Genomic DNA, 23,684 nt, shown 5'->3' on the forward strand with positions numbered 1-23,684 from the left:
TACTTGCCCATATTATCCTTAGGCCCTATATTGCCATATAATGCAGTTTGAACTGTCATTTACATGGTCAGTGTGTAGACTCATATAATGCAGTTCAATGCAGTTAAACTTTCTGTAGTCCTTTCTGCAGACTTCAATTACTTTCTTAACTTTTTGAACATGACTCAGTTCAACCTAAGCAAATGTATTCAGACGCTATAGCTAGGGTCAACTGCTTCACCAAATAATCATTATAGTTGCAATTCCTTCATTTTTTTTAAGAGAGCTGAATTCCAAAAAATGAAGGAATTACTGAGCAGCATTCCATGGACACCAATATTAAAAAACAAGGGAGCTAAGGATGGATGGGAGTTTTTCAAAAGTGAAATACTCAAGGCGCAAATGCAAACAGTGCCAACAAAGAAGAAAAATAAGACAAGTGCAAAGAAGCCAGAATGGATGTCCAAAGAACTTCTAACTGAGCTAAAGCTCAAAAGTGACATGCACAAGAAGTGGAAAAGGGGAGAAATCACCAAAGAAGAATTCAAACGTATAGCCAACACCTGTAGGGAAAAGGTTCGCAAGGCTAAAGCGCAAAATGAGCTCAGGCTTGCCAGGGACATTAAAAACAACAAAAAAGGCTTTTTTGCTTACGTTGGTAGAAAAAGGAAGAACAAGGAGGCGATAGGGCCACTGCAAGGAGAAGATGGGGTGATGGCGACAGGGAAAAGGCAGAACTGCTCAATGCCTTCTTTGCCTTCTCACAAAAAGAGAGCTGTTCGACAGTGGAACTCTCTCCTCCGGGCCGTGGTGGAGGCTCCTTCTTTGGAGGCTTTTAAACAGAGGCTGGATGGCCATCTGTCGGGGGTGCTTTGAATGCGATTTCCTGCTTCTTAGCGGGGGGTTGGACTGGATGGCCCATGAGGTCTCTTCCAACTCTACTATTCTATGATTCTATGATTTTATTTTATTTTTGCAATATATAATTTGGCAACTATAATGCAGGAGCCCCCAGATGGCGTAGTGGACTAAGTGACTTGAAGGTTGGGTTGCAGACCTGAAAGCTGCTAGGTTCGAATCCTACCCGGGGATGTTGTCGACCGCACTTTAGGGGATCGGGCCCTTTAGGAGAGACCCGACCCGGTCCTGAGGGAACGGACCTTGGCGAAGCCAAAAGGAGAATATAAGCCGCAATACAACCTGAAGCCTGAAATGAAGAAGGTCCGCCAAGGGTGAAGGAAAATCCGCCAAGGAGTCTTTATTGAGCAATTCAGCTGAAAAGGACGCTAATAGCGATCATTCAGTCTACTAGCGTAACATATGTTTCAAATAAAGCCATATTTATACAATGTTTCGGTCTGACAGCCCTTTGAATTTCCCGCCCTGCTCCCCCGCCCATCTGATCGCTGATAGGCTGGGAGGTTGAACGAGGCGGGCTTTCGTTTCCCGCCTTGCTCTGCTGGCCCAATGGGGAGCCGCTTTTTGTCCCCGCTCGGGCCAATCAGAGAGGAGGAGGCGGGAGCTATTGAAACAATGAGGTGACAGGACAGGAAATATCAGATTAATCCTGGCCCAGCCAATTTCTAAAGGAATTAATGGCACCCATCAAGGATGTCCGGGGTCCTGTCACGTTCGCAGATTTTAGATATGTCTTGGGGTGTCAGACGGGAAGTGAAGAAGGGTGGTGATGAGCCGTCATTGACGGGCTCCACAGGAGGTGCCCTGGCCTGGGATATGACAATGTTTGCCTTGGGGGCGAGTCACCTTTAGGAATCTGGTGACTCAAACCCTATATTGTCCATGCGATCGGAATGAGATTGGATTAAACTGTGGCAGATTATCCTTTTGTTTTTGGGAAGGGAGGTTTGGGTCATAGGGCTAAGGTTCACGTTGGGGTCATAATATTTCCCATTTGATTTCATGATTTGACAATTATATGGGATAGAACGAAAAATAAAATAAAGTTGGAACATAAACCCTGCTGGGAAGAATACATATTTTCCGGGGATCCCAAAGAGTACAAATACATATAGGCAGATAGATAGATTTCAAGGAAATAAAGGAGAATCCATAAAGGTGGGTGACATTGTATAAAGGGGAATCATGAATGATATAAACAATAGAAAACATTTGATACAACATCTGGGGAGAAGTGGAGTTCTGGCAGCATGATTTCACAATTCATGAAGTTAGCCCAATGGTTAGAAGTTCATACAACAGCGAGTCATGAGAGTGTCCAAGTACATAGAATATGAAAATTCATGGATACATGAGGAAAAAGAGTTCATCTGTGATGGGAGGAATTCGTAGAGATGGCATGGGGAAAGGGGCACATGCGGGTTGCAGTCTTTGGAAGTATAGGATTTCATAAGTCCAGGGGTAGGTCTGGGGAAGAGTGTTCTTCTCCTTCATAAAATCATGAAAGTATGAATGACATGTGGAGGGCACCCGTCCGGGCACCCCCTGGCAGCTGTAGAGAGGGTAAGGGTTCTTGGAGAACTATGTTTCCCCAGCGAGAGAGCGATCCCCCCCCATCCCCAGTTCACAGAAAAGGGGCTAGGGATCTCTTAAAACCATTCCGCGGGCTGCGGGGAGAGGAAAGTCCGGGATAAGGCAGCAGTTTAGCTTGAAAGGAGCCGTCGGTCCCGTTTGACAGTCAGCTGTTGAGGTGCCGAAAACTGGACCGATTCCGGTTCTGCTGGTTGTCTTCGAGTCAGGAGCCCTAGAAAGGGTTAGGACTAAAAGAGGAGCGCTCTAGGGGTAATTTTGATAGAGATATGAGCCAATTTATATCGTCCGCCATGTTAATCTATGGCGGAGAAAACCTCAGCCGGAGTTAAAGGGACGAGAGAGAGAGAGAAATTGCATGCGGAGGAAGGAGTCAGAGAAAGACACAAAATAACCAGATAGAGAGTGTTATTGTTAAAATGAATGCTACTTTTATTGGAGGGTTTTGTTACATAGATCAGGGAAGGGGAAAATGAAGAAAGAAAAAAGTCTTTTAATAATAGTCTGCTGCGGTCCCGCTTCGTTCCCTTGGTGAGTGATCTACGGAACTCTCCGCTGCGTTTTCAAATCAATTCGAAAGCTGGGGTGACGGTCATCATATTCCCCACTCGGTAAGGGCGGGGCGAAGTGGGAGGAGCCCATTTCGCCCCTGCCCTACCGCATAAGCATTATAACCTCTCAGCGGCAGCATGGCCATCTGCTGAGAGGGGTTCGAATGGTTCTTTTTCTGCCAATTTGGCACAGAGCGGGCAAATGCGACCAGCAGCAGCCTATTATTAGAAGGAAAAGGACTATAACTAAAAAAGAGGAGAAATCCTTTGCAAAACCGGGCTAGAATTGACAGGGAGGGTTAGAGAAGAAATGAGAATTAGGGTTAGCATTTTCTAGGGTTAGCACGCTGGACAGCTCCCAGGGGTGAAGGATAGGAAAAGAACAGGGTGAGAAAAATAGAGTGAAAATTAGAACTCACGGCTCCTGATTCAGAACGCTGGACAGCTCCCAGCGGGGACCCGCAGTGTCGGCTCCTCCGAGCGGGGGGGGGGGGGGTTGAAGTGAGGGCCGATTTGACAGCTGTCAAAGTGAGCTGTCAAATGTTTGTAAGTCCAAATAGGGGTGTTCCCGCGGTGCTAGGGGGATGGGATTTGGAGGGATCCTCGGAGGGGGTCTTGTGCTTCCGTCTCTGGCGTTTGGTCTTTCTCCGGACCTCGAGAGGGTGTAGGTCAGGACGGCTTGCGGTCGGCGGGCCCTGAGGAGGTGTTTTCCGGAACAACACCTTCAGGTCGTCTCCCGGCTCAGCAGTCCACAGGTCTTTGTCTTCCTCACCGCTGGTGGGGGCTGGTTCTGGTTCAGGAGCACTCTTGATGGATCCTGGCATGGATTCCAGCACCTTGCAAGCGATGTAGGAGGTCAGGAGGGCTTCGAGGAGGTTGTGATGCCATCTTCACCAGGCGCCTCCTAGTGTCCACAGCCAGGTCCAGCCCTCCCACCCGGGAGGAGGTCCGAGGGGTGGAGAATGCCTCAAGACAGCAAAGAAAAGAGATCACGTGTCCCATCCCCCTTCCCCTTCCCCCAAGACCCTAAGTGTGGAGGGTTAGTTTTATAAGGAGGAATAAAAGGAGAGAAAAAAAAATGGAAATAAATCATTCATACCTTCTGGGACATCTTCAATACTGAAGGTTCCTCTGGCACCCTCGCAGCCATGTTAGGGCTCCCCACTCGCGCCTGACCCAGCGACCAACAGCGAGGGTCCTGTTCGTGGCTCCATGGGGACGCACCCTTAGCCTCTGCCGCCTCTTCTTAGGTGAGGGGGGTCGCCCTTACCTGCCAGCCTTCTCCTGGTCTCGTGGGGGCGCCCTCTCCTCCCTGCAGTTGAAGGGGGATGTTCTTCTGCTCAGGGTCAGCCTTACGATCGGAGCCAGCTTGTGGGTGGGGGCCTCATCACCGTGATGGCACCCCACTGGTTGCTCTTGCCTTATCTGAGCTGGGTTTCTCAGAGTCCCTTTATAGCCACAGGAGCGGATGATGGTCCTGGTAGTCCAGGTCGGAGTGGGGTGCCTTCCATGTGGGGTGCTAGGATTCCCATTCTACAATTCCCAACGGTCCCTTTTTATACTGAGAGAGTGTTAGTAAAACCCCTAACCCATTGTATACACAGTCATTCAAGAAATGGCAAACAAGAGAGAGAGAGAGAGAGAGAGAGGGGGGGGGAACAGAAAGGATAGCTCAAGGAGGAAAACCATGAGGAAGAGGAACAAAACTTGGTTCCCCACATTTAAAGGACAGACAAAGCTCCGAAGTCAAGGCAACAAACAAAGAATACTACTCAGAGAACAGGGAAGCCCCAGGCAGGACTCAGCTAGTCTCTGAAGATGGAAGGTTTTCCAAAGATACACAATATCCCCCAGAGAGAAGGGGGGGCTGAGAGGGAGATTCAAAAAAAAGGGGAGGGGTTTTGCAGGGTTGCCCAAAGGGATTGGGTGAAGAAAAAGGAAAAAAGGGAAAGGAGTCTTTGAGGGCACAGGATCCTTTAGTTTGAGCAAATTTCAAGGTGTGACCTGACGATTTGGAAAGAATGCCAGATCAAAGGTCCCACTTACAAATTGTAACCAACAAAAATGCAAATTGACGGTCTAAAAATTTATGTTCCTCTGGGATCTTTGGGGAGTTTCTGGAGTTTTTGGGTAAAGTTTTGAAAGCAAACAGGAAAGAAGAGGGAAAAAGGGGATTGAACTGTGACTCAAAAAAATTCAAAAACAGATAGCTTTTTAAAGGAGGGAGAGAGGGGAAAATGATTCTTTGGAAAACTATTGACCCAATATTCAGGAACAGTGTTTTGGATCGAGTGTGTTTTTAGGATGCGAGGGGAGGGGGCTGGGAGCCCTCCTCCACGTTAGACTGGCTGTACTCCTTGGAGGGGAATTTCTTGGGGGGGGGATCCCTGAAATAAGGGTTCCCTTGGAAGGCCAATTTGGGAGTCCAGGATCAGTGTAGGACTCAGGGTGAGGAGAGAAGGTGGGGATGGGGATTGGAGGAGGGGGCTGATGGGGTGGGGAGAAGGCAAGCAAATGTGTCCAGAAAATCCTCTGGAGGAGGGGGTAAGGGGAAAAGGGTCTAGGGGGGGAATCTTTGGGGGGTTGTTTTTGGAGCCCAAATCTCTGCATGGGAAGACGTGGACCCCCCTCCCCCCCTCCGATTCTCTCCCTGGCTTAGGGCCATGAACATTGCGGCATAAGCAAGCTGGAACCACCTGCCCTCCCCATGGTGAGTCACCTTAGGTCAACACTCCGAATTCGGCGACTCAAGCGGGGGGGGGGGGGCAAGCTGTTCCCCCTTCAAGGGCCACGAGGGGCCACTTATGCGCGCTGAGTTAGCCCAACCTGGCCTGCACCATGTTTTTCGATGCAAAGCCCACCCCAATTGGCCAGGATCTTGCCCAATGGAGAATCCCTGGGGATGTCTACTGGGGTGGGACACCCTAGACGTGCTGAACAAACACCCATCCTTGGCTCAGCCCCTGCCCAGTACCTGACAGTTAATGGAGTAACGACTCACCCACCGGCCGGATGCAACTCGTCCTTTCAAGAGTTTCCCTACACCAAGGCTGAATGGCTGGCGTTCGTGGAATCCGCAGGTGCCCCGGGAACACAATCGTTCCCCTACCCCGCGATCCTTGAACCTGTAATCTTACAAGCCAGACTGTTCTCACACGCCCCCCGGGTGCCAGATGTTCCCGCGTTTCACCAGGAATTTGTTACCGAGCCCTGATCCGAAGTGCAATACCTCCAGAGCTCCGCCCACCTGGGTCTCAACAACGGGGCCGGTTCCCTTTTATTTTTTTCCAGGGCGTCCCCTGTTTCACGTTGGCGCCTTTCCTTCGAGGAGCTAAAAATCTGCTTCCTCCTATCTGGCTCCTTTGTTCAGTACCCTGAACCAGATCTAGAGAAAGAAAGGGACTGCCAGAGAAATTTGGATGTGAAATGAGGTCAAATTGTTGGTCGGAGGGCCCTCCTTGCAGCCGTTTCTCTCCCCAACCTGTTCCAGAATATCTGGACCAAGGTCGCCGCTTGGAATTTTAGCCTAATAAATTGATTTTTGGAACTTCCAAGCAAGTCCCTTCGTGGTAAAGCCAAATTATGTTGTCGACCGCACTTTAGGGGATCGGGCCCTTTAGGAGAGACCCGACCCGGTCCTGAGGGAACGGACCTTGGCGAAGCCAAAAGGAGAATATAAGCCGCAATACAACCTGAAGCCTGAAATGAAGAAGGTCCGCCAAGGGTGAAGGAAAATCCGCCAAGGAGTCTTTATTGAGCAATTCAGCTGAAAAGGACGCTAATAGCGATCATTCAGTCTACTAGCGTAACATATGTTTCAAATAAAGCCATATTTATACAATGTTTCGGTCTGACAGCCCTTTGAATTTCCCGCCCTGCTCCCCCGCCCATCTGATCGCGGATAGGCTGGGAGGTTGAACGAGGCGGGCTTTCGTTTCCCGCCTTGCTCTGCTGGCCCAATGGGGAGCCGCTTTTTGTCCCCGCTCGGGCCAATCAGAGAGGAGGAGGCGGGAGCTATTGAAACAATGAGGTGACAGGACAGGAAATATCAGATTAATCCTGGCCCAGCCGATTTCTAAAGGAATTAATGGCACCCATCAAGGATGTCCGGGGTCCTGTCACGTTCGCAGATTTTAGATATGTCTTGGGGTGTCAGACGGGAAGTGAAGAAGGGTGGTGATGAGCCGTCATTGACGGGCTCCACAGGAGGTGCCCTGGCCTGGGATATGACAATGTTTGCCTTGGGGGCGAGTCACCTTTAGGAATCTGGTGACTCAAACCCTATATTGTCCATGCGATCGGAATGAGATTGGATTAAACTGTGGCAGATTATCCTTTTGTTTTTGGGAAGGGAGGTTTGGGTCATAGGGCTAAGGTTCACGTTGGGGTCATAATATTTCCCATTTGATTTCATGATTTGACAATTATATGGGATAGAACGAAAAATAAAATAAAGTTGGAACATAAACCCTGCTGGGAAGAATACATATTTTCCGGGGATCCCAAAGAGTACAAATACATATAGGCAGATAGATAGATTTCAAGGAAATAAAGGAGAATCCATAAAGGTGGGTGACATTGTATAAAGGGGAATCATGAATGATATAAACAATAGAAAACATTTGATACAACATCTGGGGAGAAGTGGAGTTCTGGCAGCATGATTTCACAATTCATGAAGTTAGCCCAATGGTTAGAAGTTCATACAACAGCGAGTCATGAGAGTGTCCAAGTACATAGAATATGAAAATTCATGGATACATGAGGAAAAAGAGTTCATCTGTGATGGGAGGAATTCGTAGAGATGGCATGGGGAAAGGGGCACATGCGGGTTGCAGTCTTTGGAAGTATAGGATTTCATAAGTCCAGGGGTAGGTCTGGGGAAGAGTGTTCTTCTCCTTCATAAAATCATGAAAGTATGAATGACATGTGGAGGGCACCCGTCCGGGCACCCCCTGGCAGCTGTAGAGAGGGTAAGGGTTCTTGGAGAACTATGTTTCCCCAGCGAGAGAGCGATCCCCCCCCCATCCCCAGTTCACAGAAAAGGGGCTAGGGATCTCTTAAAACCATTCCGCGGGCTGCGGGGAGAGGAAAGTCCGGGATAAGGCAGCAGTTTAGCTTGAAAGGAGCCGTCGGTCCCGTTTGACAGTCAGCTGTTGAGGTGCCGAAAACTGGACCGATTCCGGTTCTGCTGGTTGTCTTCGAGTCAGGAGCCCTAGAAAGGGTTAGGACTAAAAGAGGAGCGCTCTAGGGGTAATTTTGATAGAGATATGAGCCAATTTATATCATCCGCCATGTTAATCTATGGCGGAGAAAACCTCAGCCGGAGTTAAAGGGACGAGAGAGAGAGAGAAATTGCATGCGGAGGAAGGAGTCAGAGAAAGACACAAAATAACCAGATAGAGAGTGTTATTGTTAAAATGAATGCTACTTTTATTGGAGGGTTTTGTTACATAGATCAGGGAAGGGGAAAATGAAGAAAGAAAAAAGTCTTTTAATAATAGTCTGCTGCGGTCCCGCTTCGTTCCCTTGGTGAGTGATCTACGGAACTCTCCGCTGCGTTTTCAAATCAATTCGAAAGCTGGGGTGACGGTCATCATGGAGAGTACAGATGAGCTCCCTCTATCAGCTCCAGCTCCATGCAGGGACATGAGAGAAGCCTCCTACAAGGATGGTAAAAACATCAAAAACATCCGGGCGTCCCCTGGGCAACGTCCTTGCAAGATGGCCAATTCTCTCACTCCAGAAGCGACTCAAGTTGCTCCTGACACGAAAAAAAATCCTATAATGCAGCAGTGTAAAAGAACTATATCACTAAAATACAGAAGCACTATACTGTATCTCTAAAAAAGAGAGAGAGAGAGAAGTATAAGAAGGAGATGATGCTTTTGGGGTCCCAATTCTCATTAAAAAGAACCGAACTCAAGGATGGGAATAAATTATTGCAGCTGTTGTGGGAAAGGCCAGAATGTATTCTAGAAAAACTGGAAGCTAGATTTGGATATTAAAACCAGAGGAACTACAGATACACAAGTCACAATTTCAAGCAACATCATGAAACATTTGCCTCATCTGGAGGAACCTTTGCAAGAAGAAATGAGCAAAAATATCCATAAAACTGAGACAGCCAATGGATCTGACCCAGTGGGTGCAAGAAGTTTGCATCCTCCCTCTGGTTCAGTGACATCCATGCACAGTTTGTAAAACTTTTAAAATGCCCATTAAAATCCCCAATGTTTGTACCAGTTTTGTCAGGATGTGTCTGTACCAGCTTGGAACGAGTTGGTCCGTTCACCCCATGACATGGTTGTTGAGAGGGGGCGGCTGGGAGAATGGATATGAACACATATGAGATAAGGCCCATCTGGACTGGTGGATAGTGCTGGTGAGAGTGGAATGTAGCTACTGGAAGGGGCATGGGTTAGCAAAATGATATACACAGAAATTGGCAGGAACTATTTAGAGCTGTCTTCCTATTGCCAATGGCAAGACGGAAAATAAAGCTGTATCCAAGGATTTGCCTTTGTGAGTGTGCTTTTATTCCAAGAGCTTCCAGGTTCTTAAATTAAGACAGCTCTCCCATCCTATGCTCTTCCCGTACTGTCTACACTGTCTGGTGAGAGCATCATTTCTTTGAGAGACCAAGAATCTGCTGAAACCCCAAGGCATGGAGCATCTGGAGATGAGCCAGTGGAGATTTTTTGCTTTTCCTTAATCTGAAGGTAGGTTTGTATCCACTCCCCTAATTACACAATTTATAAAACTTTTGAAATGCTCATTAAGTTGCCCTGTTTTTGTACCAGTTTGTTGTTTTGTGGCAGGGCCATCTAGTCAGATCCAATTTCCCAGGTTTCCCTCATGTGGCAATACAGCTGCCTTATCTCTGCCCAACCTGGGGATCACAACCAGACATGCCCTTGTGCTTTGCTACTCTGCTGCTGAATACACATGCCCAGTGTGGAATTCATCTCACCATGTTAAAACAGTGGATGTGGCTCTTAATGAGACAAGCCGCATTATCACAGGATGCCTACGCCCTACACCACTGGAGAAATTTTACTGTTTACAGCAATGAAAGGACCAAGGCAGTGACATCTCCAGCCCATCTTCTGTTCATATATCAGCCAGCACACCAATGCCTTTAATCAAGAAATAGTTTCTAAGATCTACAGAGATACTCTCAAGAACACCTCAGCATGTGAGAGTCCAAAAGTGACAGGCTAAAACTCAGAACCTCAATCAGTGGCTGATGCCGGATGAGAGACTCCCTCCTGGGCACACAGAAGACTGGGCAACTTGGAAGGCACTAAACAGACTGTGCTCTGGCACCACAAGATGCAGAGCCAACCTCAAGAAATGGGGCCACAAAGTGGAGTCCACGACATGCAAGTGTGGAGAAGAGCAAACCACAGTCACCTACTACAATGCAGGCTGAGCCCTGCCACATGCACAATGGAGGACCTTCTTATAGCAACACCAGAGGCACTACAAGTGGCCAGCTACTGCTCAAAGGACATTGAGTATAATGCCAAGTTTTTAAAACTTTGTGGTTTCAGATACATTACAACTTGTACCCTCGGTTTGCTTCTGACACAGTAAATAAATAAATTAAACCTCTGCCTTTAAAAATTCCCAGTATTTCCTCTGTGTCCATAAAAATGCATACTTTTGCATCAGGCTGCCCTCTTGTGGCAGGGAATCAAAATCTGACTCTATGAACCTAGGCTTCCTCTTGTGGCAATGCTGTAGTACTGCAGCACCTTAGCTCTGTGTGCATTAAGAGACCAAATTCTTGTTCCAGAAATGGAAATGTTAAAGAGAAAAAAGGTAAGATTGTTATTTGAGGATATGTGTTTTGGTCCTGGGTTAAAGAAGACTCAGTGTTCCAGGGTTAGAAGATCAAAGGGTTAGCGTTCGTTTCCAGGTTTGGTTCCTACTCAAGGCAACAAGACTCAGAAGACAGGGAAACAATCAGGGCCAGTTAACACCTCCCAACAAAGGACTCCCCCAGGCAGGAAGAAGCCAGGCTTTGAAGCTGCAAGGCTATTCAATGCAAATCAAGGTGTCCAATTGCAACATTCACACTAACCTCAGGAAGACAAGAGTTCTTTCTCCCACCTTGGACATTATTCCACAGATATATAAACCCACTTGCCTAATTTCCAAGAGACCTCACAACCTCTGAGGATGCCTGCCACAGATGTAGGTGAAACATCAGAAAGAATGCTTCTGGAATATGGCCATACAGCCCGGAAAACTCACAGCAACCCATTATATATACAGTAGAGTCTCACTTATCCAACATAAACGGGACAGCAGAATGTTGGATAAGCGAATATGTTGGATAATAAGGAGAGATTAAGGAGAAGCCTATTAAACATCAAATTAGGTTATGATTTTACAAATTAAGCATCAAAACATCATGTTATACAACAAATTTGACAGAAAAAGTAGTTCAATATGCAGTAATGCTACATAGTAATTTCTGTATTTATGAATTTAGCACCAAAATATCACGATGTATTGAACACATTGACTCCAAAAATAATCCAGAACGTTGGATAAGCGAATGTTGGATAAGTGAGACTCTACTGTACATACACATACACACATCTCTCAAAGAATTTAATTAGAAATTAATGGAGGGTTTATATCTATGATATATATAGATATAATTATATTGGAATACACACATGCATATAAAAGAAGCAATTATTATTACAATTAATATAGTATATATGTATTTTAGAATATAGTATATATGTATAGTATACATAGAGAAAAAGAAGCATTTATCTTCCATGTGTGGGTATACACATATACCATTAATACATCTATACACTGTAGAGCAGCAAATGCAGTTTGGAGGTCTCCTCTGCTAGATCTACTTAATCCCTGTCAGCTGCTCTTAGCTCTGCCCAAGAGGCAACCAATCGCCAATGCAGTCCTCTCCTGGCAACCAATCAGAACTTAGAAGCTGAGTAACCCTATCAGGAGATCCTGCAGAAAGGCTGATGGGATTTGTAGTCCTCTCCTTGGCTGCAGCTATTGCTCCAACCTGCTCATGCGGTTCATCAAGAGGGATTATGGTTGCAGTGAACCAAGGGAACATTTAGTTACAGTATCAGGAATAAGAAAAAAGACTCTAGTGAGGAAACAACGTGGGAAACAATTCTGCAACATTTAATACCTCCCTTTAACCTAGAAACATTAACTTCCTTGATCTCTGCATATTTTAGAGTTAGAAGTTGTGAAATAGGTTGTTGTTTTTTTTTTTTGCAATAGTTTTGAATGATCATCAGCTACTTGCAGAGATGAACTTAGTTCTTGGTTAATGGGTGAGCAGAGTTTTCATCTCTGGTTTGCGAGGAAGAAAGACCTGCACCTGAAGACTATTTAAAATCTGGGGCTGGGAAACATATTAGGAAGCTCTTAAGAGGCTTTGGGTCTCCTCCTTCTGCCTTCTTTGAGAAGATTTATCAATGGCACTGGTGAGTTTATGGAATTAGTTTTTGGTTAATCCTTTTTTGGGGCTCTTACAACGGAAAATTCAAAAAATGATTGTTGTGATTGTTCTATCTATCACTGTTTTTAGCTGTTTTGTTTTTTCATGTGTCCTGCTGCTGTAAAGTTTAAGCAACAATATAAATACATATTTGAAAATATAAATAGCCCACCTAGTACAGTAGAATCTCACTTATCCAACATAAATGGGCCGGCAGAACGTTGGATAAGTGAATATGTTGGATAATAAAGAGAGATTAAGGAAAAGCCTATTAAACATCAAAATAGGTTATGATTTTACAAATTAAGCACCAAAACATCATGTTATACAACAAATTTGACAGAAAAGGTAGTTCAATATGCAGTAATTCTATGTAGTAATTACTGTATTTATGAATTTAGCACCAAAATATCATGATGTTTTGAAAACATTGACTACAAAAATGTGTTGGATAATCCAGAACGTTGGATAAGTGAGACTACTGTATGACTTTCTCCAAAAGATATTCATAGCCTGTTCATAATCATATCTTATTGAATGGGGTAGAATCTTCTCCTATGTGACACCTTAAAGGCTCCAGAGCCCCTTGATCTTGGAAGCTAAGCAGGGTTCTCCCTGGTTAGGACTTGGGTGGGAGGCCACCAATGATGCTGCAGGCTCTGTTTCAAAGGAAGGAACAGGAAAAACCACCTCTTGCCTAAAAAAACCCCAAATAAATTCAGTAAGTAAGTCAACAGGTGTTTTCAAGACCTGTAGACACACTTCAGAGGCTGACCTTTGAAAGTTTCTATTACGTGGCCAAAAAAAGAAAGAAAAGCAAAAGGGTGTGAACAGAAACTACCTAATGCTATTATGATATGAATGGGGAACATGTATTTTACTTGCACTTTTTTGTATTACAATTTATGGTGCATCTACACTGCAGAATTAATGTAGTTTGGCAGCACTTTAACTGCCTTGTTCAGTGTTGTGGAGTCCTGGGGCCCTTCCAAACAGCCATATAATCCAGAATATCAAGGCAGAAAATCCCACAGTATCTGTTTTCAATTTGAATATATTCCAGTTCAAAGCAGATATTGTGGGATTTTCTGCCTTGATATTCTGGCTGTGTGGAAGGGCTCTGAGTCCACATTGTCATATATTCCAGTTCAAAACAGAAAAATTGGAATTTTATTCAGCTGTGTGGAAGGGGCCCTGGAGGGCAAAAAGGCCTGATTTATGTATCTTAGAAACTAACAAACAGATATTATTATGGCACAAATGATAAATTAACATTCACTTTTTAATTAGAATTTTGTTTTAAGATGGTATTTTGTTTTAAAATACACCCTTGTTTCGGAATGCAGATGATTTGCTTTGAACTGGATTAAATAACAATAATAATAATAAACAACTCTATTCTTATACACCGCCACCATCTCTCAAACGGGACTCAGGGTGGCTTACATATGGGACAAAAAGCCCATAGACACAATATAAACAATCCATCATATAAACATCTCTTTAAAAAATAGGGTGTGTCTTAAAATGACAAATAAAAATTATTAGTAGTAATAGAATAAATAAGTAAAATAATAAAGACATGTAAGTATAATAATAATAGGTATAACAATAAAGTACGGTAAGTACTTACAGTAAGTACTTATTATTATTTTATTGTATGACACAGCAAACAAGATAGACATGCTGGATTTCATATTATTATTATTGTTTATAATTATTATTATTATTATTAAGTGAAATAATAAGTAAAATACACAATAATAATAATATGTAGGTATATTAACTATAAAGTAGATAAAATAATAATAAAGTATATAATCTAATACTAATAATTATAATAATAACACTATGTAATAACATTTGAATTTTCTGTTCCTGGTTTGAAAGTGTTATTTCTTGTTTAATTGTTCCGTACCTACTTTGAAAGTATGAGTCTACACTGTCATATAATCCACTTCAAAGCAGATAATCTGGATTCAGAAACTGGATCATATGGCAGTGTAGATGGGGCCTAAGTCTAACACAATTGCATTGTGTTTATATATGTAGAAAACAATAAAAAAGTTTCCTGATGGCTTCTCTGCTCTTATATCTGTCCTTCCCTTTTTAGAAACTGTTGCTCCACTCCAAGATAAAGTCTGGGGAATGCATCAAAGTGAAAGGCAAAGTGTCACCTGAAGCCACAAGGTTTGTTTTCATGGGGTCATGGGTTTTAGTAAAAGAGAACATAGGTGAAATGACAATTTCCTGGTTCAGTGATTTCAGAGTATAGTTTTCCCTCCACGTTTGTGGGTTGGACTCTTGCAGCTTTGATTATTCATGGATTTGATTCTATGTTCAGCTTTCGCTAGTTATGCTGGAGAACCTAGAGATCCCTAGTGAGAACAACTTTCAAGGAGTGGTCAATTCTGTGGTCAACTTCCTGCGAAACCTGGCCGTAATGTTGTGCTGGAAGACCTAAACATTTATATGGAGACATTCCCTCATGTTGTCATGTTATGCCATGTCCCAATTAAACAAACAACAGAAGATTCAAACAAAGTCCCAGTATTAACACATAGCCCAGAGCCAAATCCTCACAGACTTATGGTTTTAGCACACACTAGCCATTAGGAGTGAGATAAACTCCCAAGTTCAGAGTCCAAATTATCGTGATCAGTCCAAAAGAATTACAAAGTGTATGCAACAACAAACAGCAACCAGAATTCCAATCAAAAGTCAACAAAGCTAGCAGTTCAAAGATGGCAGAGAGCGCAGTTGGAGTCAGAATCGAAAACACAAAAGCCAAGGTCCAGTCCAGAGTAAGGAAGGTTGAGAATCCAGAGAGTCCAGAGTTACATGAAGCAAAGACGTTGCCACCTGTAACAATACTGAAACCTTGAGAACCTTTTCTCCTATATTCTCCTATATATTGTTTGTATAGAGCCTGTTTCTCTGCTAATTGGGCAGATCTATGGGTTGCAGAACACTCTCTTCTGTATTCCAAAAGGGACAAAATGTGAGAGTGTGACAAGCTTTGAAGCTTTGGAGCACAGAAGAATTGACACTTTGAGACTTCAGTAAAAGCAAACATATAGCTTTACTGAGTAGAGCAAATATACAGCACTCCAACCTAACATCCAACCTAACAGACAGAAACAAGACAAAAGACACTGAAGTAAGAGGAAGGAACGAAATCTTATCTCTGAATCCTCCCTACATGTTCCAGGCACACTCAGGGTCACATCTTCACACTTCATTAGAGGCTTGACTGATTAACCCTTTCAGTGTCAATACACTCTCTGCTGATGCGATCAGGTTACATTCACAAGCATTGCACAAAATTACATTTAAACATTCACATTACATTAATCTTACATTAACACAAAACACTTAACCCTTCATCAGCCTGCCCCCTTTTTATCAGGTCAGAAGCAAATTGAGGCAAGTTGCTTCTGGTGTAAGAGAATCAGCAGTCTTCAAAGACATTACTCAGGGGATGGCTGGATGTGTTACCATCTTGTAGGGGACTTCTCCCATGTCCTTGCATGGGAAGCTAGGGCTGACAAATGGGAGCTCACCCATCTCGCAGATTTTAACCACCAGCCTTCAGGTCAGCAGTTCAGCTAACACAAGGGTTTAACCCATTGTGCCACTGTGGCCTGCGCTGATGTACTGCTTGCTTGCCAATAAATTATTTTAAATACAGGCGATCCCCAAATTACCAAAAAGATAGGTTCTGTAGGTTTGTTCTTACATTGCATTTGTATGTAAGTTGGAACAGGTAATTTTTGAAGTGTGACTCCAGCCATATGCGCGTGCGCGCACACACACACACACACACACACACACACACGGTGTATGAAAAAGAACTCCCTAGTTTTAAGTATAAATAAATGGTGACTAGGGAGTTCTTTTTCAAACACCCTGTATATTCACTTTGGGTTGCACAGGTAAGGGTTAACACCCTTATGGTGTTTGTTTTGCTGTCTGATGTTCAGAAGATTTCACCTCACTTTCTGCCCTTGTGATAATTGGATTTTGAAAAATGTGGCTTATTGTTGAAATAAGGATTGGAGATCATCATCGGCGATTGCTCATGTCTAAGTAGGATGGCCTTCCAAGCAGAAGGTCTTGGTGGTGGGTCCATAGGTGAATGTAGAGGCTTATTCTTGACCTGCATGTTCTTCCGCAGTGAGGACATAGATATTCATATGGAAGGCAGTCCCAGTCAGGGTTGGCTTGACATGCCTTCCTCTTGATGCGTTTCTCCCTTTTGCCCTCCATTCGTGCCTCTTCAAATTCCACAGCATTGTTGGTAACAGCTGACCTCCAGTTAGAGCACTCAAGGGCCAGGGCTTCCCAGTTCTCGTTATCTATGTCACAGTTTTTAAGGTTACCTTTAAGCCCATCTTTAAATCTCTTTTCCTGTCCACCAACCCTCAGTTTTCCTCTCTTCAGTTGGGAGTAGAGTAACTGCTTTGGAAGATGGCGATCAGGCATTTGGACAACATGGTCAGTCCAGCAGAGCTGATGATAGGGGATCATCACTTCAATGTTGGTTGTCTTTGCTTCTCCCTACACACTGACATTTGTCTGCCTATCTTTACTGGAGATAAAGCTTCAGTGGAGTTACCTTTTCCACGTGATAACTCTTTCAGGAGTGAATTTCCCTTCTAAGGGGTAGATTTTCTTTCATTTCCTGTTGTCTCACCCCTGTTCTTAACTATGAGTTGTTTGTAAAGCGGATGCCTGTATTGTAAAAATGACCTTCAGGCTAGGTGAAACAACATGCATGTTGTTGATTTGCATTAGGAAAATTGTATTATTATTAAGCTCTCTTTGCTTCAGCTTTTCCATCAATCTGGGCTGGGATGAGACCAACCTGATCCTTCACTTCAACCCTCGATTTGACCTCCATGGAGACACCAGGACCATTGTGTGTAACTCCAGGAGGGAAGGAGAGTGGGGTGAGGAACTGCGGGTGTCAGAGTTCCCCTTCCAGCAGGGAGAGGAAACCAAGGTGAGGAAGAGAGACACTCTGTGGAAAGGGTCAAGGGATTGGCGTTGGAAAGAGAGCTATCATGGTCTAATGCAGTGGTTCTCAACCTGTGGATCCCCAGGTGTTTTGGTCTACAACTCCCAGAAATCCCAGCCAGTTTACCAGCTGTTCGGATTCATGGGAGTTGAAGGCCAAAACACCTGGGGACCCACAGGTTGAGAACCACTGGTCTAATGGTTTGAGCATTGAGCTATGACTCTGGAGACCAGGGCTCAAATCCCAACTCAGACATGGAAACCCACTGGGTGGCCTTGGGCAAGTTTTCCAACCTCAGAAAGCCACATGATAGGTTTGCCTTAGAGCTCGCCATATCAGAAATAAAATGAAGACAACAATGAGAATGTAGGATCCACAGCCTTCCCAAGACATTTTGTCACTGAAATGTAGTACATAACTCTTTTCAAGGTGTATATTTATTTACACATGTATTTAGGAATTCACTTGTTTGTACAGTAGAAGAATTTGTGGGGTATTTCATGCTGTACCATGATTCTTATGGTATTTTAAAATACTTTCCTACTGTTTTAAATCAGAGGTGTTTTAACGGAATACAGTATGATCCCTTATGGATATCCAAAGTTTCACTTACCCATACTCCAAAAAACATTCCCTTCCAGATGTTTTTGTGGGCCTCTCTAGATCTTTCAGTAAGATTCTGTGGTGTGCTTCCTGCCCAAAGATAGTCAAAATATAGGATTTGCTATTGCCCATGGTTTCAGATATCCACAGGGAGTATTATAGTTCATCTGTACTTTAGAATGAATGCAGTTTGACACCTTGTTAATGGCTACAGCTCAATACTATGAGATCATGGGAGTTGTGGTTTTACTAGGTCTTTAGCCATCTCTCCTAAAGAGTATTAATGCCATCACCAAACTACAAATCCCAAGATTTAATAACATGGAGCTATGGCAGTTAAAGTGGTGTCAAACTGTATTCATTCAATAGTATAGGTAAACCCTTCCTTGTGGGATACTGTAGTGTGTGTAATCATCAAATTGTTTTCCAGATTATTGTTGCATGTAGCTTTAATTTATTTTGCAAGTAGTTTGGGGTCCTATTATCAAGAGAAAGGTGAGATATAAATCAAAATTAAACAAAGCCTGCAACCAAATTTCCTGGACTTGCATTAGAAAATTAACTCAATCAAGGATATCAGCCGAGAGACCTATGTATGTACATACTCTTTATATGTAAATATTTATATTCCTCCCCTCTGTATAAGACAAAATCTTACATAATCTGTGTCCATTAAAATCAGCCAGAAACAATAAATGACCAATGGTCAAGTATTAATGGGTATTAGTATAAGCAGCCTTCCTCATTCACATATAGTCGCAGAACCTCTATAAAAGTGAGGAAATTACCACCCCAAAAAATTATTTGCTATCCAATTTCTTTTTTTTCCCTGCCCCACCCCCAAAAGTCCCATAGCAATGGCCCAATCAAAGTGTCAAAACTCCAAATGGGAATACTCTTCCTGGAATAGCTCTGATTATTTTTATCTTTCTTCCAGATCTGTGTTTCCTTTGATGCTGAAGAAGTTATTGTAAAGCTGCCTGAAGGGCAGGAACTTAAATTCCCAAACCGGCTGGGGCTGGAGACTGCGGAGTACTTTTCTGTTGTTGGAGACCTTGATATTAAATCTATCAAATTTGACTGACCATCCTTGCATCCTTGCATGAGCCAAATAAGAACATGATTTGACTCTTTCATTTTTTCGTGATTACGAATTGCTCTAATTCTCTATAGATTCAGTGCCATGTCTATTTAGACTGTTTCAAAGCTTGTTCCCCCTTAAAATAGAATCACAAGAGTCTTGCAATATTTCATTTCTGAAAGCATACATTGGAATATAGCTGGGAGCTCTGGAAAAAGCAGATATGCAAAGCTCACATCACATTGTTGGAGAAAGGCAGCTCCTAGTTTATACAACCAAATGCATGTATTTATCTCACTGAAATATCCCCTTCTTTCTGTTTACCCAACTCCATTTGTTTGTTGTTTTCTTGTTGCATCTACACCAAAGGTGACATTGCAAGCTTCAAGAGGCAAATATTTGTTTTATTAGACTCCATTTAAACCATGCATAGAATGATGCAAATAGCTTAACATTTTTTAAAAATATTTTTATTCATTTTAAAAATCAGATTATATAAGTAGTGGGTCCTTAGCATCCACTGACATTTGAGTCCAAGCCCCCAGTGAATATCAAAATCTGTGTATGTTGAAGACCCATTGGTGCAGTAAAATGGTGTCTGTTATATACAATGGTAAAAATATTCTTCGGATTTTAAAAAACATTTTCAAGCTATAGTGGTTGAATTATTGGGTGCAGAATTTATGAACATCAAGGGCTGACTGTAAGCATGCCAGTGATGGACAGACTCATGTTGACTTGGCTTCAGCACAATGGCTGCTTCACAGGAGTCCATAGATCATAAGAAGACACAGGGTTTTCATTCCTGCAAAGGGTAAAAGGGCTGGGCTCCTTTGCTGCTTTCCACCAGGTGCATTCCACCAGACTTTCACCTGGCAATGTAATCCCTGGCTTCTATCTATAATAATCTTTACTGGCTTCCATCCATAGAGATCCACTGGGTCATCCTATTCACTCAGACACAGCCAGACATATAGACAGACACATGCTTGCCTCAACCACATTCTTCACCCCACTCCTATATGCATGAATACACATCCTAGCCCAGGTGACGTCCCCAAAGGGACCTAAAGCCTGGGATTATTTTTGGGGAAAAGTTCATTGTGTTTCCTGAGTATCTATGGATTCTGTACTCCATCTGGAGTCTGGGGCTGGGCTAAGGATTCATTTGAACTCATTATGTGATGAGGAAAACAAAGGGAAGCTGTCAGTGCCACCCGACTGGGGGTTGTTTCCCGTTTCTGGAGCTGAGTGTGGTAACTGGATGTTATTTCAAGCTTTATGGAGTCCTGGGTTCAGACAACACATCCACTCTCCTTCCATGCACAGACACAACCCAGCTTCAATTCACAGATATCCATCTGCTCTCATCAGCTGGCTTCCGAAGGGGAACTTCCACTAGCTTATATAAATCTGCAAACATCCGCCAGCTTCCGAATGCAAAGTCCACTAACTTCTATCCACCAACTTCCACCAGGTCCATCAGCCAACTTCAGCCAGGTTCAGGCTCTCGACCTCCACCAGCTACAAACTCCCCTCCCACTTTGCAAAACTTCTAGAAGAACCCATATCTGCTCAAGTTTATCAAGAAGACTTATGAGAACAGCCATGGAGACAATTTTGGGTCTCTTGACAACCCTATATTGTCTTTCTCAATGTAGTGTAACCAGGCATTTACAGCTAAGCAAAAGCAAAGAATTAAGGCAGCTTGACGCTACTTAAATTCCCGTGGCTCAATGCTATGAAAATGTGGGATTTGTAGTCTGGTGAGGCACCAGCACTCTGGCACAAAAGACTCAAGACCTTGTCAAATGACAACTCTATTGCACTGGGCCATGGCAATTAAAGTAATGTTAAAGCTGGTAGAAATTGCTAGAAATAAAGTTGCCAGACATAAGCCTGGAGATACATCTGGTTGAAGCTGGCAGAAAGCAGCAGATGACCCTTTGCAGTTTCGCTTTGTAGGAAATAAAAGCTTTGCTTTCAGTTATAACCCAAACCTATTGTCTTTGACTATGTAAACATGAGTTGTTTGCACCCATAATTCTCAGTTCAGGGTTTTTCTCTCATCAGCATTGTTCTTGCCAAAGTTGATGAACTTTGTAATTCTTCACCTCCTTTGCTCTCCCATAATACAGTTTTCAAGTCACTTTTTAGGATGCTATCTTCAGTCTTATCAGGGCTTAGTAACTCACAGCCAGACCCCAGGCATACAATTCGTCCAATCCATTCATTCCATCTGCATCGGCTGATTTAATCATCCATGACTTGAGCTTTGTCTCCCATTATTATCAAAGGACTCCTGTGATACAGCCATCTCCCTGGGGCTAAACTGGTTTCAGTTTCTCTGGCTAAACTGGTTTGATTGATATTGTCCGGGGGGAGGGGGGGGAGTATCATGAGATGTATGGTAGAATATAAGTATTTAATTTTTCTTTAAATGATAATGGCCCATATGGGTTGTTTATAGTAAGGATTTCTGTGATCATAGAATCATAGAGTTGGAAGAGATCTTGTGGTCTCCTCCAACCCCCTACCAAGAAGAAAATCACATTCAAATCACACCCGACAGATGGCCATCCAGCCTCTGCTTAAAAGCCTCCAAAGAAGGAGCCTCCACCCCACTCTGGGGCAGAGAGTTCCACTGCTGAACAGCTCTCACAGTTAGTGTTATCGACCGCGTTTGGGGGATTGGGCCCCTTTAGAAGGAAGCCGATCCGGTCCTGAGGGAACGGACCCTGGCGAAGCCAAAAGAGGAATATAAGCCGCAATACAACCTGAAGCCGAAATGAAGAAGGTCCGCCAAGTTGAAGGAAAAATCCGCCAAGGAGTTTTTATTGAGCGATTCAGCTGAATGGACACTAGTAGCGATCATTCAATCTACTAGCGTAACATATGTTTCAAATAAAGCCATATTTATACAATGTTTCGGTCTGACAGCCCTTTGAATCTCCCGCCCCGCTTCCCTGCCCATCTGATCGCGGATAGGCTGAGAGGTTGAACGAGGCGGGCTTTCGTTTCCCGCCTTGCTCTGCTGGCCCAATGGGGAGCCGCTTTTTGTCCCCTCTCGGGCCAATCAGAGAGGAGGAGGCGGGAGCTATTGAGACAATGGGGTGACCGGACAGGAAATATCTGATTAATTCTGGCCCAGCCGATTTCTAAAGGAATTAATGACACCCATCAAGGATGTCCGGGGTCCTGTCACGTTCACAGATTTTAGATATGTCTTTGGGGTGCCAGACGGGAAGTGGTGATTTGATGAGCCATCATTGACGGCCCCACAGGGTGCCTTCCTGCGGCGTCCTGGCCTGAGATGTGACAATGTTTGCCTTGGGGGCGAATCACCTTTAGTTTGGTGACTCGCCCTATATTGTCCTAGATGGGATTAAACTGTGGCAGATTATCCTTTTGTTTTTGGGAAGGGGAGGTCTGAGTCATGGGGCTAGAGTTCAGGTTGGGGTCGTAATATTTCCCATTTGATTTCATGATCTGACAATTATATGGGATAAAATGAAAATTATAAATAAAGTCGGAACATAAACCCAGCAGGGAAAAACACATATTTTCCGGGGATCCCAAAGAGTGTAAATACATATAGGCAGATAGGTAGATAAAGGAGAAACCATAAAGGTGGGTGACATTGCATAAAGGGGAATCATGAATGATATAAACAATATAAATGAGCAATAGAAAACATTTGATAGGAACGAAGTTCACAACATCTGGGGAATCCAACATAGAAGTAGGGTTCAAGCAGCATGATTTCACAATCCATGGAGTTTGCCCAACAATTTGAAATTCATACAACAGTGAGTCATGTACATAGAATATGAAAATTCACAAATACATGAGGGGAAAGAGTTCATAAGGAATTCATAGAGATGGCATGGGGAAGGGGCACATATGGGTTAGTAAGTCTTTGGAGGTATAGGATTTCATAAGTCCAAGGGGTAGGCGTGGGGAAGAGTGTTCTTCTCTTTCATAAAATTATGAAATTATGAATGAAACGTGGAGAGCCCCCGTCCGGGCATCCCTTGGCAGCCGTAGAGGGTGAGGGTCCTCGGTGAACTATGTCTCCCCCGCGAGAGAGCGATCCCCCCATCCCCATTTCACAGAAAGGGGCCAGGGAGAACCATTCCGCGAGTCGCGGGGAGAGAAAAACCCGGGATAAAGCAGCAACTTGGCTTGGAAAGAAACGCGGTTCCGTTTGACAGTCAGCTGTTGAGATGCCGAAAACTGGACCGATTTCGGGTCTGCTGGTTGTCTTCGAGTCAGGAGCCTTAGAAAGGGTTAAGACTAAAAGAGGAGCGTTCTAGGGGTAATTTTGATAGAGATATGAGCCAATTTATATCGTCCGCCATGTTAATCTATGGCGGAGAACCTCAGCCGGAGTTAAAGGACGGGAGGGAGAGAAACCGCATGCAAAAAGGAAGGAGT

At 43.8% G+C, this 23,684-nt stretch overlaps 1 protein-coding gene across 1 annotated transcript; it reads left to right on the top strand.

The window, feature by feature from the left end:
* Window positions 1-12,060: 12,060 nt before the first annotated feature.
* On the top strand, window positions 12,061-19,251 carry LOC100566290 (16 kDa beta-galactoside-binding lectin). The gene is made up of 4 exons (XM_003217970.4): window positions 12,061-12,529; window positions 14,657-14,733; window positions 17,377-17,548; window positions 19,104-19,251. Exons 1-4 carry the CDS (start codon window positions 12,521-12,523, stop codon window positions 19,248-19,250), a joined length of 405 nt encoding a protein of 134 aa, XP_003218018.1. The 5' UTR covers window positions 12,061-12,520; the 3' UTR covers window position 19,251.
* Window positions 19,252-23,684: the final 4,433 nt, after the last annotated feature.

The sequence above is a fragment of the Anolis carolinensis genome, chromosome 2, assembly GCF_035594765.1.
Source record: "Anolis carolinensis isolate JA03-04 chromosome 2, rAnoCar3.1.pri, whole genome shotgun sequence".
In the NCBI taxonomy this organism is placed as follows: Eukaryota; Metazoa; Chordata; class Lepidosauria; order Squamata; family Dactyloidae; genus Anolis; species Anolis carolinensis.

Excerpts from the sequence above, each read along its gene's own strand:
- LOC100566290 (XM_003217970.4), top strand. Across the intron at positions 14,734-17,376 it reads GTGTCACCTGAAGCCACAAG|CTTTTCCATCAATCTGGGCT; the intron begins GTTTGTTTTCAT and ends TCTTTGCTTCAG. Across the intron at positions 17,549-19,103 it reads AGCAGGGAGAGGAAACCAAG|ATCTGTGTTTCCTTTGATGC; the intron begins GTGAGGAAGAGA and ends TCTTTCTTCCAG.